This window comes from Bactrocera neohumeralis, chromosome 3 (genome assembly GCF_024586455.1).
Source record: "Bactrocera neohumeralis isolate Rockhampton chromosome 3, APGP_CSIRO_Bneo_wtdbg2-racon-allhic-juicebox.fasta_v2, whole genome shotgun sequence".
Taxonomy (NCBI): Eukaryota; Metazoa; Arthropoda; class Insecta; order Diptera; family Tephritidae; genus Bactrocera; species Bactrocera neohumeralis.
Genome location: NC_065920.1, coordinates 37,345,854 through 37,363,387, shown reverse-complemented (window position 1 = coordinate 37,363,387; position 17,534 = coordinate 37,345,854). Strand labels below are relative to the sequence as shown.

At 34.1% G+C, this 17,534-nt stretch overlaps 3 protein-coding genes across 3 annotated transcripts; 1 reads left to right on the top strand and 2 right to left on the bottom strand.

Annotated features, from left to right (window-relative positions):
- Nucleotides 1–7,099: 7,099 nt before the first annotated feature.
- On the bottom strand, nucleotides 7,100–12,130 carry LOC126753429 (protein pigeon). Its single transcript, XM_050464867.1, has 8 exons — nucleotides 11,928–12,130; nucleotides 11,440–11,874; nucleotides 10,944–11,236; nucleotides 9,671–10,876; nucleotides 9,377–9,609; nucleotides 9,102–9,316; nucleotides 8,820–9,044; nucleotides 7,100–7,703 (listed from the first exon to the last, which is right to left on the bottom strand). Exons 1-8 carry the CDS (start codon nucleotides 11,989–11,991, stop codon nucleotides 7,564–7,566), a joined length of 2,811 nt encoding a protein of 936 aa, XP_050320824.1. The 5' UTR covers nucleotides 11,992–12,130; the 3' UTR covers nucleotides 7,100–7,563.
- Nucleotides 12,131–12,291: 161 nt separating this feature from the next.
- Nucleotides 12,292–13,146, bottom strand: LOC126753488 (bis(5'-nucleosyl)-tetraphosphatase [asymmetrical]). The gene is made up of 2 exons (XM_050465004.1): nucleotides 12,889–13,146; nucleotides 12,292–12,816 (listed from the first exon to the last, which is right to left on the bottom strand). Exons 1-2 carry the CDS (start codon nucleotides 13,059–13,061, stop codon nucleotides 12,567–12,569), a joined length of 423 nt encoding a protein of 140 aa, XP_050320961.1. The 5' UTR covers nucleotides 13,062–13,146; the 3' UTR covers nucleotides 12,292–12,566.
- A 740-nt stretch (nucleotides 13,147–13,886) lies between these two features.
- LOC126753445 (uncharacterized) lies at nucleotides 13,887–17,211 on the top strand. Its single transcript, XM_050464921.1, has 2 exons — nucleotides 13,887–15,716; nucleotides 15,777–17,211. Exons 1-2 carry the CDS (start codon nucleotides 14,055–14,057, stop codon nucleotides 15,876–15,878), a joined length of 1,764 nt encoding a protein of 587 aa, XP_050320878.1. The 5' UTR covers nucleotides 13,887–14,054; the 3' UTR covers nucleotides 15,879–17,211.
- Nucleotides 17,212–17,534: the final 323 nt, after the last annotated feature.

Sequence of the window (17,534 nt, the reverse complement as noted above, 5' to 3'; positions counted from 1 at the left end):
GTCATATGATCCCTATGTCATATGACACATGTGAATATAAGTTTTGAATTATAAAATATACGATTAATGTTCATTTATCACTATTGTAATATATGTATTTAATTTTTAAATTATATTGTGATAGTTTGTTATATACATATGTAAGTATAAATATATCTAATACAAAAAATAATTAAAAAATAGGCTTTATTTTTACATTAACTACGAATATTGCTCTGAAAAAGTACGTTATTTTAAATGTATTCAATTGCACGTGTATTCATTAATATGCACAAAAGAATTCGAATTATACGAATACACATGTTTGCATATAAACGTATAAAAATATAAGCAAAAGAGCGAACATACGTCTGTTAGAGCAATATATAGTTTTGAGTATAATTTTTATTCCACGCTCAGCTCTGTTCGAGCAAAATGTTAAAATTTCTGCTGCAGAGCTGGCAGTGGTGAAACTCCTCCATCTCGACCGATTTAGCCAAAAATATTTTTTACGTTCTTCGCGCCGTGAACCTTCTCTATTATAAACGTTCTTTGCGCACATTCAACGAGCAAATATGGTTTATTCATATAACCAAATGCCACACACCTCTCCCCGAGCATGCCTTTGCCTACAAGCGGCTTATCGCGACAAACGCAAAAGCTTAAAATCATAAATTGAACATATATGCAAGGTCTGTCGCAAAAGAAACAGGACTGCTAAAGAAAAAAACAAAAAATTAATATTTTTCAAAAGTTATATTTTTTTATTCAAAGTAGTTTCCTTGTACTTCGATACAGCGTTTAGCCCGGTCAATTAGCATTTCAAATGAGTGTTTAAGGTCATTTTTCGGAATGCTTTTGAGAATATCGGTCGTCGCCTTTTGGATAGCTGAAATGTCCTGAAACCAGTGTCCATTCATGGGCAAATGAATCATAAGGTGCCAGATCAGGTGAGTAGGGTGAGTGATTAATGGTTAATATGGAGTTTTTTGTCAAAAAATCGTGACAAAAGACGCTTCATAACACCAAGGTAAAACACAACATAAATCGTTTGGCCAGATGGGACGAACTCTCGGTGTACAATACCCTCGGAATCGTAAAAACAAATCAGCATTGTCTTTATTTTTGACTTCTGAAGACGACTTTTTTCGGCTTCTTCTGATCGTCACAGAGGTCCTCATGACCTTCTTGGAATCGCTTAAACCACGCATGCACATTACTACGGGATAGGCACTGATCACCATAAACTTTTTTCATCATTTGAAATGTTTCAGTAAACGTTTTCCCAAGTTTAAAACAAAATTTATTATTTGCTCTTTGTTCAAAATGCATTTTACGACCGATGACCAAAAGCTACTGTCACTTTTTGATCGATAACATCGATTGTAGTTATCCAATTGTCTTAAAATTTTTACGAAATGTCAACAAGAGATCAAACTTTTTATTTTATATACCCACCAATAGGTGGCGCCACCAGAAACAGTTATATTTAAAAAGTTCTGTTTCTTTTGCGACAGACCTTGTATATTTCTGATATTTGTATAAGAAGGGAAAAGTGACAACCCTGCAAATATAAGTATTCAAATATCTACTATATACATATGTACATATATAAAAGAAAGTTGTTGTTAGTTACACTATTTATAACTCAAGAACAGCTGAACCGATTTGGCTGAAAATTGGTGGGGAAGCAGCTTAGAAACAGGGTAAGGACATAGGATACCTTTTATCTCTTTATTAATAGTTTAATACAACTCATAAATACAAAAATTATATTTCAAATAATAAGCATTTGTTCAAAATACGCAGTGCAATGGATTATAACTGGCTCAGTAATCAGTCGTTGAGTATGTATTATACAACATACATACAAAAAGACTGATGTCATAACCTTTCCATCCGACTTTTTCGTCTTTCCACGCCTGAGAACCGTTTCATCATGTGCAGTTCACTAGAATTACAGTTGATTGGACTCCAGTGGCAAATGATGGAGCTATGTTTCTATTGTCACACACCGACACAAAAAATCGGTTTTTTACGATTAAAGAGCACTCAAATACTTCTCAGAATCAGTTATTTTTGTTTGCGAGGCACCCACTTTGCACATGGCTTTCGAATCTTTAGAGCATCGTTGTCCTCGGTGCTCAATTCGCCTGTTTCCAGCTTAGCAAATGTCTTTTCAACGGTGGATTTCCCTGAGTCAAAATTCAACAGTATTTTCCCCATAAAAGCAGTGCTTTATTAACACACGAAATGATTTATGATCCATTTTTTTGTAAACTAACACAAGTTGCTTCACAAAAATGCTATATCTTATTAACTAATAGTCCTCTAGTATTAGAATAAATTTGACAACATAGTTTATTTGTCGATTTGTTTGTATTCAATATTTCTCTGATTTATGTATACAGTCAATCCCGGTTAAGTAATACTCCGTTTACGTGCCAATCCCTCTTAACTACCTATAACTTCCTGCATCTCACGTTTTGTTTCTTGAAATACATAGAAATTATTGTTTTATTTTTTATTATTATTAGTTTTTTTATTATTGGTATTCAAATCAGAATTTACCGTAAAAAATTGTTGTTATTTATTGTATATTGTTTATTCCTCGCAACTTTGACTGAGGTTGCATCTCTCAACCTCTGTGCTACGTTATTATGTGAATAATTAGTCCGCCAATTACACTGGTAAAAAAACTCCACTTGTTTTTTGTGACATGAACAGAACAAAGTTTTTATTATGTAAAAATTGCCACAAATGCCGAAAATAGCTACAGATTTCTTCTATCACCTATATTTTTTTTGCTATGAGGGTTTTTGTTTAAAAAAAAAACTGCGATAGATATATTATTGTTATATTATTTTATTAACCAAAGAGTATCTTAAAATGTTACTGTCGATGTTTTTCGGCGATATTTTGTTTTTGGTGAATCCCTTAACAATGTCCAGCAGTAATCAGCAAGCAAACTGGCACTCCACTTGCCTTGGTACCGTTTCTCCATAGCAGAAATGTCTTGGTGGAACCTTAACCCCATGTTCGTCTCTTGCGTCCCCTAAATTTTCGGGGAAAAAATCCAAATGAGAGTCCAGAAAGTGAATTTTAAGAGCATGTTGCAACCCATTTTTTATAGGCAGTAAGTAGTTCAGTCACAAGATCTTTATAATTGTCAGCTTTCACATTTCCAAGAAAATTTTTAACAACGCTTTTAAAGGCACTCCGGGCTGGCATTTCAATTTCATTGAGCATTTCCTCAAACGTTTTATCTTTCATTAGTTATCTTATTTGGGGACCCACAAATATGCCCTCCGTAATTTTTGCTTCACTGACTCTTTGAAATTTTTGTTTCAGATACAAGAACCCTCTTTCATCTCTTAACAAAATTCTTCATTAAACCCAATTTAATATGCAAAGATAGTAGTTATGCCTTTTTGGGATCAACTAGAGGTTCACTGGTAACGTTTTTCTGTACGGGGGTGAGTGCCTGACGTACTGAGCACTGCTTCTGTACGTAATGACAGTCTCTCGCACGACTGTCCCATTCTCAAAGGAAGCAACAATATTTCGTATATCCTAGTTGCTCTTGCCAACAGGTGCTACTTCGGACTGAGTAGGCAATTGAGAAGCAAAGTCCTCTCTCGACAAACAAAAACCAAACTCTATAAGTCACTCATAATTCCCGTCCTGCTATATGGTGCAGAGGCTTGGACGATGTCAACAACTGATGAGTCGACGTTGCGAGTTTTTGAGAGAAAAGTTCTGCGAAAGATTTATGGTCCTTTCCGCGTTGGCCACGGCGAATATCGCATTCGATGGAACGATGAGCTGTACGAGATATACGATGACATTGACATAGTTCAGCAAATTAAAAGACAGCGGCTACGCTGGCTAGGTCATGTTGTCCGAATGGACGAAAACACTCCAGCTCTGAAAGTATTCGACGCTGTACCCGCCGGGGAAGCAGAGAAGAGGAAGACCTCCACTCCGTTGGAAGGACCAGGTGGAGAAGGACCTGGCTACGCTTGGAATATCCAATTGGCGCCACGTAGTGAAAAGAAGAAACGACTGGCGCGCTGTTGTTAACTCGGCTATAATCGCGTAAGCGGTGTCTACGCCAATTAAGAAGAAGAAGTTACATTCCAAGAAGAAGGGCTATTACTTTTAGGGTTCCACATATTGCCCAACCGGATGTGCTCTAAAAGAACTCTCATATTCTCATATGATTTCTTCATATGAACCGCTTTAGCTAAGGGCACGGGTGGATATTTATTACCGTTATGAACCAATACCCCCTTTAAGCTAAGTTTAGAGGAATCAATGAATATACGCCAATCACGTGGATCAGTTTTCTGTCCTGGTGCGTTAAACAAAAGGTTAACTTCTGAGAAAGCAATTTGTGAGGTCTTTCTGCCTTTTTTTGCAAAAATAATATTCACATCACTTTGGAGAAGGTTCCAACCTTTTAGTCTATATGCTAAAAGTTCGGACTATGATTTTTTAGGCTTAGATTTCGAACTAAGTCATTAAGTTCACCCTGTGAAATTAGATGCGGCACTGTTAAACATCCTGTTAAATCAAATAAAAGATCGGTTGTCATTTCCTTTGCGGTTTCTTGAAGAGCTAGGCCATTCTAGTTCTTTATCGAGACTCCAAGATTCTGGTACTCTTGGAATAGGAAGTTGTTCACTGACTGCCTTTAGGTTCGCTCCAAACCATTGGCACTGGAAAGGGCATTTTACGATTTGAATCTTTTAACCAAGCTGTTGACAATGTTACACAAGTTTTGCAACAGATATGAGGAGCCCATGCTTTGTCTTGGTCCCCAACTTTAACACCAAAAAACAGTTCGTTAGCGTTTAGCACAAGCGGAGTAAAAGTATGTTTTTGCGTAGACAGTTGCGTTAATCGAAGTAAATCCTAAAAGAACCCCTACCGGCAGTGTAAAAATGAATTAAATCGGATCGGATTTCGGTACATGACATTATTTTAATCATTCTATGCCGCATGTGAAAGAAGCAATTAATATAACGAGATAAAAATATGCACGAAAAGTATTTGACTTTTGGCAGAAAATATCGGTCAATGTGCAAGATATGTAATTGAAAATTGGAGAGAATTCTTTCCTGATAATAGTAGTCTGTGGCATTTTAGTTGTATGTAGTCTTGGTTCAAATAAATAAAAATCGAGTTCCAACTTCCATATACAACTTATAATAATTTTCGTTATCGTAACAAGTTTTATGCCGAATATATCAGTCAGTACTCACTGTTTTATTAATAAAATTGCTTTAAAATATGTTCTCAAATATACTTGAGCAATATCAAAATTAATGCAATCAGCCAGACCTTTTCTCTGCTCTCAATACATCTCATATAAGGATTTCCGTCTTTCCACTTGTATTTAAATCATTCAGGTTGGAAACTAAATGGAAATTTCTTTTAAAAATTGTGTGCATTAGCGCTAAGTTTGAATGGAAGTGGTCGATAACTTGGTCTAAACTTCAAATCCCATTATATCAGTATGTTAAATTTTGCCTCTTTGGTCGAGTTAATATTACGTATCACACATATCTCATTTGACGAGGTTTTATGATTTAACTGACGCGAACTAAATTATAGCAATAAAACTAAATGTTTGCTAATGGCTTTTAATATAATTCTAGAAGATAAAAAGTTTTATTGAAATTTATTCACGCGTTCATCGAATAATAGATGTTTAAAAGCAACATGTTTTTATTTTTTTTTTTAATATAAATTTTACCAGCTCCTGAAGGAATTTCACCAGCTTTGATTCCTGCTAGTTGCAAGAGTATAAAATTTTCGATTACTCCCGAAATTAGCTCTTCCTTATTTGTTGTTTTAATTTTATCGCTCTTTTTGAGGTACTCATTTGTTAATTTCACTTTAATATTTCCTTGCGTTGCAAGATTTAGTATACTAAAGCTCCACCAGAGGAGATTTTTTAACTTTCTAGTAGGACCGCCAATAAACTTTTTATCGGAACACTAAACCAAATTTTCTCTTTTTCCTTTTACAAAATGTTTTACTAAAGTTAACATATAATATCTCAGCTTATATTATAGAAAGAACGCGGACCATTGTGTTTGCTGATGGTCGCTTCCTAATTGTAATGTGACAATGACACATTTCACACATTCGATTAAGTCTTATTGGCTATTGGAGCCGTCATTAATACATAAAATTACCAGAAAACGGTAGGACTATGCTATATGGATCTATAGATTGGTGGTAATATAATTTAAAAACACTGTGAAGACCAATATTTCCGAGTGATATATGTACATAGATATAAATTATAAAGTAATTTCCGCGTTTTTCGAAGTTAATCTCTAAAATCAAAATTTTTGCTTTCGAATTTCGAAATAGAGCTTATTGCATTCTGCTAGTCGGATTATTGCAAACATCATTATTAATTATAGTTTTAATCTACTAATACCGTGGTAATCATACACTTTTTCTTCTTATATAAATATACATATTTAGCTATGCCACTTTTCGGTCAAGTCGGATCTTTGGCTTCATTTCCTGTTTGACGTTAATTTATTCTTAGGAAACATTTACTGGGGACCTCGGTTGGAAATTTTCAATGTCGATTTGATTATGCCTGTCAAAAACTAAGCATAAATTTAAAGACTAACCTTGGCTCTTTTGGTAAATTTTGTCATTGAGCCCATGCCATTAGCGTGTTCAGCGCAATGAATATTTTTAAAAGAATAATTCGAAACTGTTTGTCGCTTCTTTTAGTAAATGAAATCTAATGCCTTCAGGCAATTGGCGCCAAATGGTTAATCAGGTGATTAACTGAATTAGGTTAAAAAGTCGATCCTGTTACAAACGCAAGCAAGGATCATATGTGATACTTAAAGCTAATGTAAATGGATCATAAAAGCTTTCACATGACGACAATAAGCTCTGAGCCTATCACAAATTTGTTAAATCGACTAAAATCAGTTTCGGGTATCTCTCCTGGTTCACCGAAAGTTTAACTGCCGAGACATTTCAACCTCAGTCTTTCAAAAGCTGGACACCAATTATCACTTCAGCGAAATTCCAAAATTTTATTGCTACAACTACAAAAAAAGAAAACAATGAACTAATATACATATTATATATATGTATGTGTACATGTTATTATTTATTTTAAGTACTTGTTTTGTATAATATAGTTTGCACTAAAAAACTAAACTATAAAAAGAAATTAAACAATAATTAAGCACTTGTTGGGAAAAATTTGTTTGTAAATCATACAGAACTATTTTAGAATTATTATTTTTTATTTAAAAATGTAATAAATATAATTTGGCCTTATATAATTTATTTAAAAATTATAAATTCCTTTTTGGAATACAGTTTCTCTCGATTACGAGTAGTTCTTTGGCCAGCTTTTATTTATTTTCCGCAACAACAAAAATAAATCAATAAAACAAAATGTCAATTAAACAACCCAATAAATAATATATCTTAATTTAAAGCCTCGAGTTTAGCTGCTAAAGTTATTTTTATGGCACAGCCCCGAACACTTTCCTAATGCTTTAATGTGTTACATTAAAAGCAAAATATAGCTTATGATTTCTGATTAATCCTCTCCATGGATGAGATCGTGGTTTCTATTAGCAAATTGTAGTTCAACTCATTTAGGCTTGCCTTGGCGGTGAGAAGATCCAAAAATGAATCTAAGGGCGATAAAGTACCAGCCGCAATATCTGAAAATTGAAAGTGGAGGATTATAGAAAAATTAAACAGAGTATTCGTGAATGACAATTCAAACAAATAAACAATTTTGTTTTTTCCTATAGAATGGATCGGCATTTACAACAATAATATCATTACAATTTGGATTTATATCCAACTAAGAACTTTTAACGACACAACATTCTAATAAAATCACTTTGGAATGTCACCACAATACCAACACAAATAAAAAGTATCCACACATACACACGAAATATTGGGTAGTTAAAAAGTCTTTTCGTATTTCAAATCAAATTTTAACTTTTTTATATTTATAATAATAAATAAATAAACAAATATTTTGAAAAATTTCGAAATTTCCAGAACAGAAGCGAGCGAACTATTGTTGGGCTACACGAACTGATACAGCATCGTCTCCGTAAACTTCACAAATTTCATTGGCGGCTTGCGTGACATTCTTCTTTTTTTATACAAAAATCTCAAAATAAAGCGAATTTTATCATTATTTTCACTCACTTTTGAAAAGCTATAACTTTTTTTTCAACTTCCCCGAATTTTTTTTTTTTTTTTGTTAAATGAAGTTTAAAATCTCAACTTTCAAACACTGTATGACACAATGTGATTGGTAGCATATGACTGCAACGATATCTATTGACAAAATACGAAAAGACTTTTGCGACTACCCAATATTTTACACGGACCCTAAACACTAATATTTTTGCTTACCATAAATGTTTCATATTATTAATCTTGTTGATTTAATTGTGTGTAAACAAAAAACAATGTACCAATGATAGTTACAACAGCAGCAGTTGTTGTAAGTATTATACATAAATATGATAACGAAGTTCCCTTTTCGATAGTAGGGTCTATCCAATAAATAAGTGGAATAAAATTATTAATAAATTTAAGAGTAAATAAAATCCAATTCACTGGGTTTAGTGAAAAAAGTGCTAAATCTAATAAAAATAAAAAAAGTAGTCACAGCAACAAAGATTATTAGAAAAGCAGTTTTCTTTTATATACTGTTGTTGTTAAATTGGACTTAGCCCTTCTTGACTTCAAGTCACTTATTTGGTTATAGGATATATAATGAAATTTAGTTTTTTTTTTTTTGGGCAACTAACCACTTTTCAATGATGTGCGCCCCTGGGGGTTAGCATTTACACCTGCGCTGCCGCCACGCTGCTGTACCGGCTGTCCAGATAATATGTTAGCTGCATGTTCACGACCGCGTATCATCAAACTTTCTGGATGTGACCAACTTCTTAACAAACGCTGAGCACGCGATTTCGGTAGAGTCGAGAGCAAAGATAGTTTCTTTTCAACGCCCTCCGGCAGGTCATCGATATCTAATAAAAGTATGGCATCATAATGCAATTTTTATGAATACCCCAAGTAAAATTTACCGTTAATAACTGTCTTCATGACATCAATTTGCAATTCAAATACGTGATTCTCCACGTATTGCAAAAACATTTCAAAAGTCAACGCGCGATATCCGAGATAGGTGAAGAAGGAAGCAAACCCCTGGGGCAATGGAAAAGCGATAGAGTCCACCGCCAAGCAATAACGCTCCAAAATCAAGAAAAGTGAATACTGTTGGCTGTTGGTCATTTGGTCGCTAAATAATAAATGTGTTATAATTAAACATACGATAATAATTCTTTAAAATAATAATTACATTAATTGGAAACCGCGGGCCGTTTCATTACGTGCATCAAGGCCGGCCGCGCGACAAACGAGGGAACATAGCGCACGTGATAATTCTAGTTGTGAGCTTACATACTGCGTGACAACGGCATGTACATGGGCTGGAGCCTGTGAGCGCTCGAAAAATGTCTCTTTCAGCCAACGAAACCCTGTATTGGGTTTAACGGAGTGCTTAACTAGATGTACGCTCAATTCACGCATATTCTGCAAGTCAATCAAAAATTATTAAAGTTTCTAATGAAATATAGTCACACCAAATACTTGCCACTGATATAACATGTTCCTGTTTAGTAGCTGTGCATGTCTCCGTTTCGATAAAAGGTAACACTTCACTGCAGTTACGTCTATTGGAAAAAGAAAAATCGTTGAAGCTATTTCCAATATTTCCGCTCGGGGTCAATGGTGTTGTGCAACGCGATAGCGCTTCGGGTTGATAGCATGATAACGAAAACATAAGCTTTTCGGTCACTTGCTCCGCATTGAAACGGTGTCTCTCCTTTTGTTCAGCTTCGTTCAAATGTTCCCATAAACGGGTCCAAATATCCGAGTGATAAGGAGATAAACGTTGATGAGGTGATAACAACATCATGGTTGTATTATATAGGCTTTCATGCGACAAACCTACGTTAATATCGGCTACCCGCGCCTGAATTGGTCGTGTTGAATCGGCAGTCGTAAGGGGTAGAAATTGTGCAAACGATGCCGCGTCCGGTGGCAGACCGCGTAGTGTGGCAGCATAACTACCCGCCACCAAAGCTTCTTTAAGCAATGCTACAGTATCCAATGACAGCGGTCTTTCCATTATTATGCCGAGCAATTCTGCGAGGACATCCATATCATTGGAATGCAGTAGAAAATAATGAATAATACTGAGACGATTATCGACCGATGTGTCATTACGGAAAGCTTCAATCAAATGACCACGTGGGACACTGAGTGAAACCAGGTCCAAAGTTGCAGTATCATATGCTAATGATCCCCACTTTTGACATGGTACAAGTTGAGTCAGCGGATTCCGATTATGTGCAGGACACACTATATGGCAGCACGGCTCATGACTCAATCCCACATCTAATAAATGTACAAATAAATCCGGCTGGAAAACTAGCAAATGATGGGTACCATGAAGGGCGAATGTTGGCTTAAGTAAACGCGCCTTTTCCCACGGTACGCCCGGCATAACGCAATGAACTACGCAACCATGGTGAAGAAGTGTTACCGAATATGCGAAATGAACATTTACTTTCTGAGATGGGCCAGCACCATCAGCTGGTGTGTCGTCTACATTTTTTGGTTGTATTGGTTGGTAAAGATAATAATGGCAAACAAATAACATCCCGGCGCCATTGGTCAAAATAACTAAATTTAATGAAGAGTCATGAACCCTCAATGGAACAATGTCGTCCTCGTAGATCAGTTCAATGTCAAAAGATCCTTGTGGTAATTTCGGTAAATTTAGTGGAATGTTCAACTAGTGGGTTGGTATATATACATATATATAATAATCAGCATATATATACACAAATTTTAAAGCTTACCACTGTCTCTGTGGGCAATTTTTCATTAAATTGAAAAGCCGATAGCGTGGGACTTAATTCATTTCCTTTAGTTTTTTCGGTTTCATCCCGATCCATTAGACTCAAACTTTTTGCCTTTGGCTTTAAATGTATATAATATAATGCCTGGTTATCTGAATCCCATTGGGCCCAACTGAAATGTTTAGCAATCGTTTCGGAAGTAAGCATGCTTGCATCTAAATGCAATTTATCATCTGTTGATGTATCCCCATTTGTTTCCATTTGTTTTAAATTGCAAAGGAATTGCTTTATACCTGTTAAATAAAATCGCGACAGCATTAACAAATAAATTTTAGTTAATCTAATTAACTTATTTTGAAATTGCGTTTTATCTTCATTAATACGCTGTAATGAAGCAATTGGAATATACCCAAATTTTTACTTGATAATAACACATTTATTTAAGCTTAAGTTAATATAGGTTATTGTTCGGCAATCTGAGCGATCGTATACTTACAAGTCTCATGAATAAGCAGTATAAACTTCTCTTGAATACTTTTTATTTCACATTCCTTCTCGTTCCGCCACAGAAACTGGCTCATTACTTGCCGATGTGTTGGCGTTTCCAATAAAGAAATTGCTTTTGCACCTTCATCTGGAACACATGTCGGAACAATATATGCTTGGTAGCGGAGACGAGATTCTTCGTTTTCAACATAAAACATTTTCTTCTCAACATATACTAACAAAGTTTTACTACTATTAATTGTGGCTTGTATTATTTGTCGACATTCTTTAACAAATCGGCACAGAATACGAAACGTCTTAGTAGTTGCATCAAAATGACCTATGCAAGTTTCCCGTACGCTTGTATTTAAATCCTCAAAAGTCCATGACGTAAGCATTGAACCATCTCGCTCCTGTCCAAGTATACGCCATTCAATTGCCTTTTCTATAAAATTTGTCTTTAGCAAACTTTTCAAATTGGGAAGAAAATAGCTTTACCTTTAAATCCTTGAGCCGCCAATAAACCGCAGAAATTTGCGGCCAAATTTTCTTGTCCCAGCATTTTGCAAATATTTATCTTAAAATACTTTCAACACATTAAATACTTATTTCCTTATAACTTCATGTTAAGAATCACAAATAAAATCAATAAACAACAGGATATATTTCCCATCGTCTGCAGATGTTTGTTTATATTACCTAAATAACTTGTCAATTTAATGTGTTTCAATTTCTATGTATTTATATTTTTAACCCTTGAGTAAGTCAATATTATCGCACAATTATATACACCGATAAACGATATATTTTTAGGTTGAATTACTTGTTGGCTGTAGAAGTTTAAAGCAAATTAAAAACACTGTTTGTCTAATTATTTCCAAGTATTTACTTATCAAAATCTTTTATTGAACAGGCAATGATTACAATATTTTAAGGGCTTTTCTGTCATTGTCTGTCGCAATAATAAATTTATCTGTAGATAAGCTAACCACAATTCGTTGAAAACGGTTCCGTCCTGTTAAGCTACCAACGGATAAGGATAATATTAACTAGATATTGAGGAAATGGGATTAAGTTAGATAAGTAACATATAAATGTACCATGTACAATGGAACATAAAAAATTGCTGAAAATAATTTACGAAGAACTAAGAATGTATTCGTGGAATTCGTCAATCATTTGCTGATTATCCTTAAAGCCAACAATTTCTTTTGCAGCGTCTTTTGTTAACCATTTCATTTCAGTATGTTCTTCCGATAATATTGGTTCCTTGCTAGAGTCTTTTAATTGCGCTAACCAATAAATAACCACTTTCGATTTTCCCTTTACATTGTAATTCAATATCTTTGGTTTATCCCTAAAGATAATTAAGTCTTCCTCGGAATACCTGTAATTGCATTAGTTAAAAATTGCACGTTAATTTAATCTTATTAATCAAGAATTATAATGCAGCGCTTGCCCGGCTTCCTCTTTGGTCTCTCGCAAAGCTGTCGTAAAATCATCTTCGCCCGGATCGACGTGCCCTTTCGGTGAACTCCAATGAAAATCACCGTAAGATGCGCGCAACAACAAATATTGAATCTGTTCGCCAATTTTACGAAAAATCACCAAACCGGCAGCTCTTTTAGCCATTAAAATGAGAAATACTACAAGGAAATAAACAAAAAGGCGTACTACAGATCGACCGCACGCAAATAAGAAAACAAGAAACAGCTGATGGGTAAAAAAATGTGTTTGAAAAAATCGGTCATCAGATGAATGTATTTAAATATTTATAATGGAGTTTACCGTGCGATTCTGTAACTTGACAGTCTCAAGTCTCTAAATTTGAGATTTTAAGTTAGAGACAATTTTTGAGACTTGAGCTGATATTGCTATTCTGTAAGTGACAGTCACAAAATCTATTACATTTCATTATTCAGAGATGTTTTTACATTTGAATGAAAATAAATATGTCGATAACAAATATTAAATTTTCTATAACATAGTCAAAAAACATAATTATCAATGAAAATAAAAATATATGTTGACTTTGTTTCATAATATTTACGAAATTTATGTAAATTTGATTTATTTTTAACCTTTTCGTGTTTGAGTTGCTTACAAAATATAAAGAAACGACAATCGATTAATATCTATGATGATCTCTATTCAGTATATTCAAAATGGCAGACAAGAGTTCTTTTTAGTTTTGTGACCTGCTAACTACCAGGTCTCAATATTTTGAGACTAACGCTAGAGACTGTTTGGAGAATAGTAACTACAAATTGAGACTTTGCCTCAAAATGTCTCAAATAGAGACTAGAGACTGGTTACAGAATCCCGCTATTAACTAATTTATAATATTACAGGAATTATAACAATTAGAATTAGTTTACATAAAAAACTACCACAGATTTAATTAAAATATTGTAATTGCTAATTCTTTGGCAACTGAAAGCAAATCCACAAACACAGTTGTTGCGTTGCCCCAGAGAACGTATAATATAATAATACGTTCTCTGGTTGCCCTTTGCAACAGCTGATCTATAACATGTGGTCATTATATTTGTAAACTTTTCGTTGAATTATGTAAAAACGGAAATAAGTGTTATATATTTTTAGGAAGTAAAACATTTAATAATCATGATAAACACATTCCTACGTTTAGGAAACCGGTCTGTTTCTAGAAAACCGCAGTTTCAATTCACGATTCAAAGGCTAGCTTCTTTTACAGTACGAAATCTATTAAATGAAACATCCGATGAAACCGGTACATTGTTTACACGCTTTGCAAAACATATAGCGTTAGAACTACAAAAAGATGCTCCAATTGTACCAACAGTAATCAAGTATGCTGATTATTTTCCAATAAGTGATACACGTTACTTGCAAAGAGAATTGACTCGAATATCTCCAGATCAACTTCCGGCATTAATAGTCTACGCATTCAACTACAGGCCTAGTGCTGATTTAAATAAGTATGCTACATTACTAAATGAGTTGGATACGACTGCCATAAGGCTGCTTCCAAAGATGGATCTTGACACAATTCTACGAACATTATATGCTTTTCTTTACCTCATGCCCAACTGGATTACGAGAACAGATTTTTATGATGCGGCTATGAAACATATAATAACAATGGGAATAGCAGCAGATACATCAAAAGAAAAATTTGTCCAAATGTGTTTCTATTTGGGTTTGGACAAAACTCGTAGAGCTACAAACGTTGTATCTTTTTCAAATTTTCTAAATGACCATTTAGAATCATATATTGCAACATTAACTACTTTAGACTTGATTACAATTGCCAATGCTGCTTTTAAAACATCAACGCGTATAGAAAGCAAGACATATAATAATCGTTTAAAAGAAGAAATACTGAAGCTTTCATTTGATGATATTGCAAATGATGCACTCTTAGTGACTTTAATTAAAGCAATGAGATTTCAGAGGGTTCAATCAAGGGAAGTCTGTGAGCACCTTCAAAATTATTGTACTCAAGATATAGTTGAGAGGCTTCAATTACGCGGTTGCATTCATTTATTCGCTTACTTTGCTGATAATCTTTGGGATGATGAGCTTTCAATTGACTCTTTGATAAAACAATGCTTAAATCGACTAGTTCCTTCGCGAAAGTTTCATATGAATGATGAAAATGTTCGATGTAAAGACATTTCTACATTTCTATGGTGTTGTGCACAAGTGAACTGCAAATTATCGCCATCTGACCTGCAATTAATTGAGTCAAATCTATTGAACAAAGTTGATCAAAATGAATTCCGGAACTATGTCGATCAGTTAGTTGATAGCTGTTTATCTTTATGGACATTAGGCTACAAATCACGCGAACTTATTGAGGAAACGTTAAATTTGAAGCTAAAGGCACGATTCACTAACAAAAAAGATCTACGAGATTTACCTAAAGTCGAGAGTCGCTTACAGGTGCTCTTGTCAGCCATTAGTATAGAAGAGCCGAAATGGCGGTTGAAAAATATAAAAGGGTTTACGGAAATAGCTGTCGATACAGAAGCTCCAACATATTTACTAAAAAATCGCCAAAGTTTGATAGATATGAAGAAAAAAATTGTAGAGCACAACAATGTACTTTCAGCTCAATTAGTTTGCCCTATTAGTGGCATAAATATCCCCAGCGTTCTAGTGAGATATAAGGAACCTGCTAATCTAAGAGTATTTGTGGAGCTAATTCCAGAGGAGCAAAGGTTGAGATTTAGTAAGTCTCCTATAGGATTAATAGGACTAAAGATCCGATTATTGTCAACTTTGGGATATAAAGTCATAACAGTAAGTATGTCAACATTGTAGATTAGATATAACTAGTAATTTTTTCTCTTTTTTTAAAAGTTAACTGAATCACAATGTAATGAGAATGAAAACAGTTTAGCATTTTTGGAGCATAACACCGAAGGCAGTGATATTCCGGAGGCCCAATCATTGAAAGTTTAAATATTAAATGTGATTTTGTTATCATGTACACATATAAGGATTGCGTGAAGAAATAATTACATTAAAATAAATATAATATACAGTCGAACTTCCATAACTCGAATCACTATTATCCCAAAAAAAACTTCGACTTAGGGAGACTTCGAGTTATAGAAATTTTTTTTTTTTTTAAAGAAACTCAATTGCTACTTTAGAGTATATTAAATGATGAATATGTATTTGTTGTTTAAAACACACATTACAGAAAACTGTAATAAGTTACAGTGAAGTGAAGTATTCAGAAATTAGTGACTGAAAATTTTCTTTTTTTTTTTGTATTTTCAATAAAAAATGACTCTAATTTGTTTAAAGCCGTATAGTGCTCATCAGTTGTAGTGTCATTTGTTTGCAAATATAAACTCAATGTTCGGAAAGCATTTGGAGGCTGGTGAATAGTTTCTTCTACCGATCCCTCGCCGTCACTCTCCGTTCCGCTTAATATTGTATCATCTAATTCAGGGCAGTAATTCTCAACAATATCAGCATCTGTAGGAAAGCCAGTTGTGCAAAGGTCATTATCTACTGCAATATAATCCTGAAGAGTAGCACTGCAAGTTATTTTGTTTACTTTTAACCATGCTTCGTAATCAGCTTCAATTACATTTCGATATTCATCAGTAGTACTTAAAAACTCAGAGGTATGTCATCTTCCTCTTCCCATTCAGAGTATTGACCAAATCCAGCTTTTTTGAAGCAATTCGCTATGGTTTGATTTTTGACGTCAATATCCCAAGCTTTTGTTACATGATTGATGCAATCCGTAAGTGTAATATCTTGTTTTTCGTTTGCCTCTATACGCTTTAGTGCTTCTTTTACTATTCTGGTACGATAAAAAACTTTCAAGTTTTTAATTACTCCCTGATCCAGCGGCTGTAATTTAGAGGTCATATTCGGTGGAAAAAATGCAGGTTCAATGGCTTTCAGTTTGCTTTGTACGTCTTTAGAATGTGCTGGGCAATTTTCAATAAACAATAAAATTTTTCGGCCAGTACTTTGAAAGCGCTTATCCAAATTTAGAACCCATTCTTCAAAAATTTGGCCAGTCATCCAGGCCTTGGAGTTATAGGCCAGGATACTGCGAGTTGTAGAATGAGAGAAAAGCACATTACTTCGAGTTATAGAAGTCATAATTATGTATTTTCGTTCGAGTTATGGAAGTTCGAGTTACGGAAGGAAATTTATATGTTAATTACTCTCTTAATGCTACTGCCAACCCATTTAGTTCGAGTTAGAGAAAATTCGAGTTAAAGAAGTTCGAGTTATGGAAGTTCGACTGTATTATAAAAAAGTGGTATGTAATTTTTTTTATTTTTATTAAATATCTACAGATTTTAAACAACTTAACGATCACTACCAGAAATAAATACTCGTATTGTCACAATGCTTAAAAACTGGATCAAGCAGCGATTGTCTAAATATATCCTATGTTCAAATAATATACAACAAGTAAGGAAGGTTACTGTTGCGAAAGCTTCAATCATCTATCACTCGATCGAATCGTGAATAAACTACAATCATATTTATTATCTTCTTAACTTATATTGAAGGTTATAAACATTGTTCTGTTTTATGGCTATATTTCAGTTCAGCTAAAATTATATTAAACATCTCTTCAAA

Coding starts and splice junctions, on each gene's coding strand:
- LOC126753429 (XM_050464867.1), bottom strand. CDS start 11,991: ATGCTGGGACAAGAAAATTTGGCCGCAAATTTCTGCGGTTTATTGGCG. Junction 11,875..11,927: donor GGCGGCTCAAGGATTTAAAG/GTAAAGCTATTT, acceptor CAAATTTTATAG/AAAAGGCAATTGAATGGCGT. Junction 11,237..11,439: donor ACTGCTTATTCATGAGACTT/GTAAGTATACGA, acceptor TTTATTTAACAG/GTATAAAGCAATTCCTTTGC.
- LOC126753488 (XM_050465004.1), bottom strand. CDS start 13,061: ATGGCTAAAAGAGCTGCCGGTTTGGTGATTTTTCGTAAAATTGGCGAA. Junction 12,817..12,888: donor GAGACCAAAGAGGAAGCCGG/GCAAGCGCTGCA, acceptor ATGCAATTACAG/GTATTCCGAGGAAGACTTAA.
- LOC126753445 (XM_050464921.1), top strand. CDS start 14,055: ATGATAAACACATTCCTACGTTTAGGAAACCGGTCTGTTTCTAGAAAA. Junction 15,717..15,776: donor TGGGATATAAAGTCATAACA/GTAAGTATGTCA, acceptor TTTTTTTAAAAG/TTAACTGAATCACAATGTAA.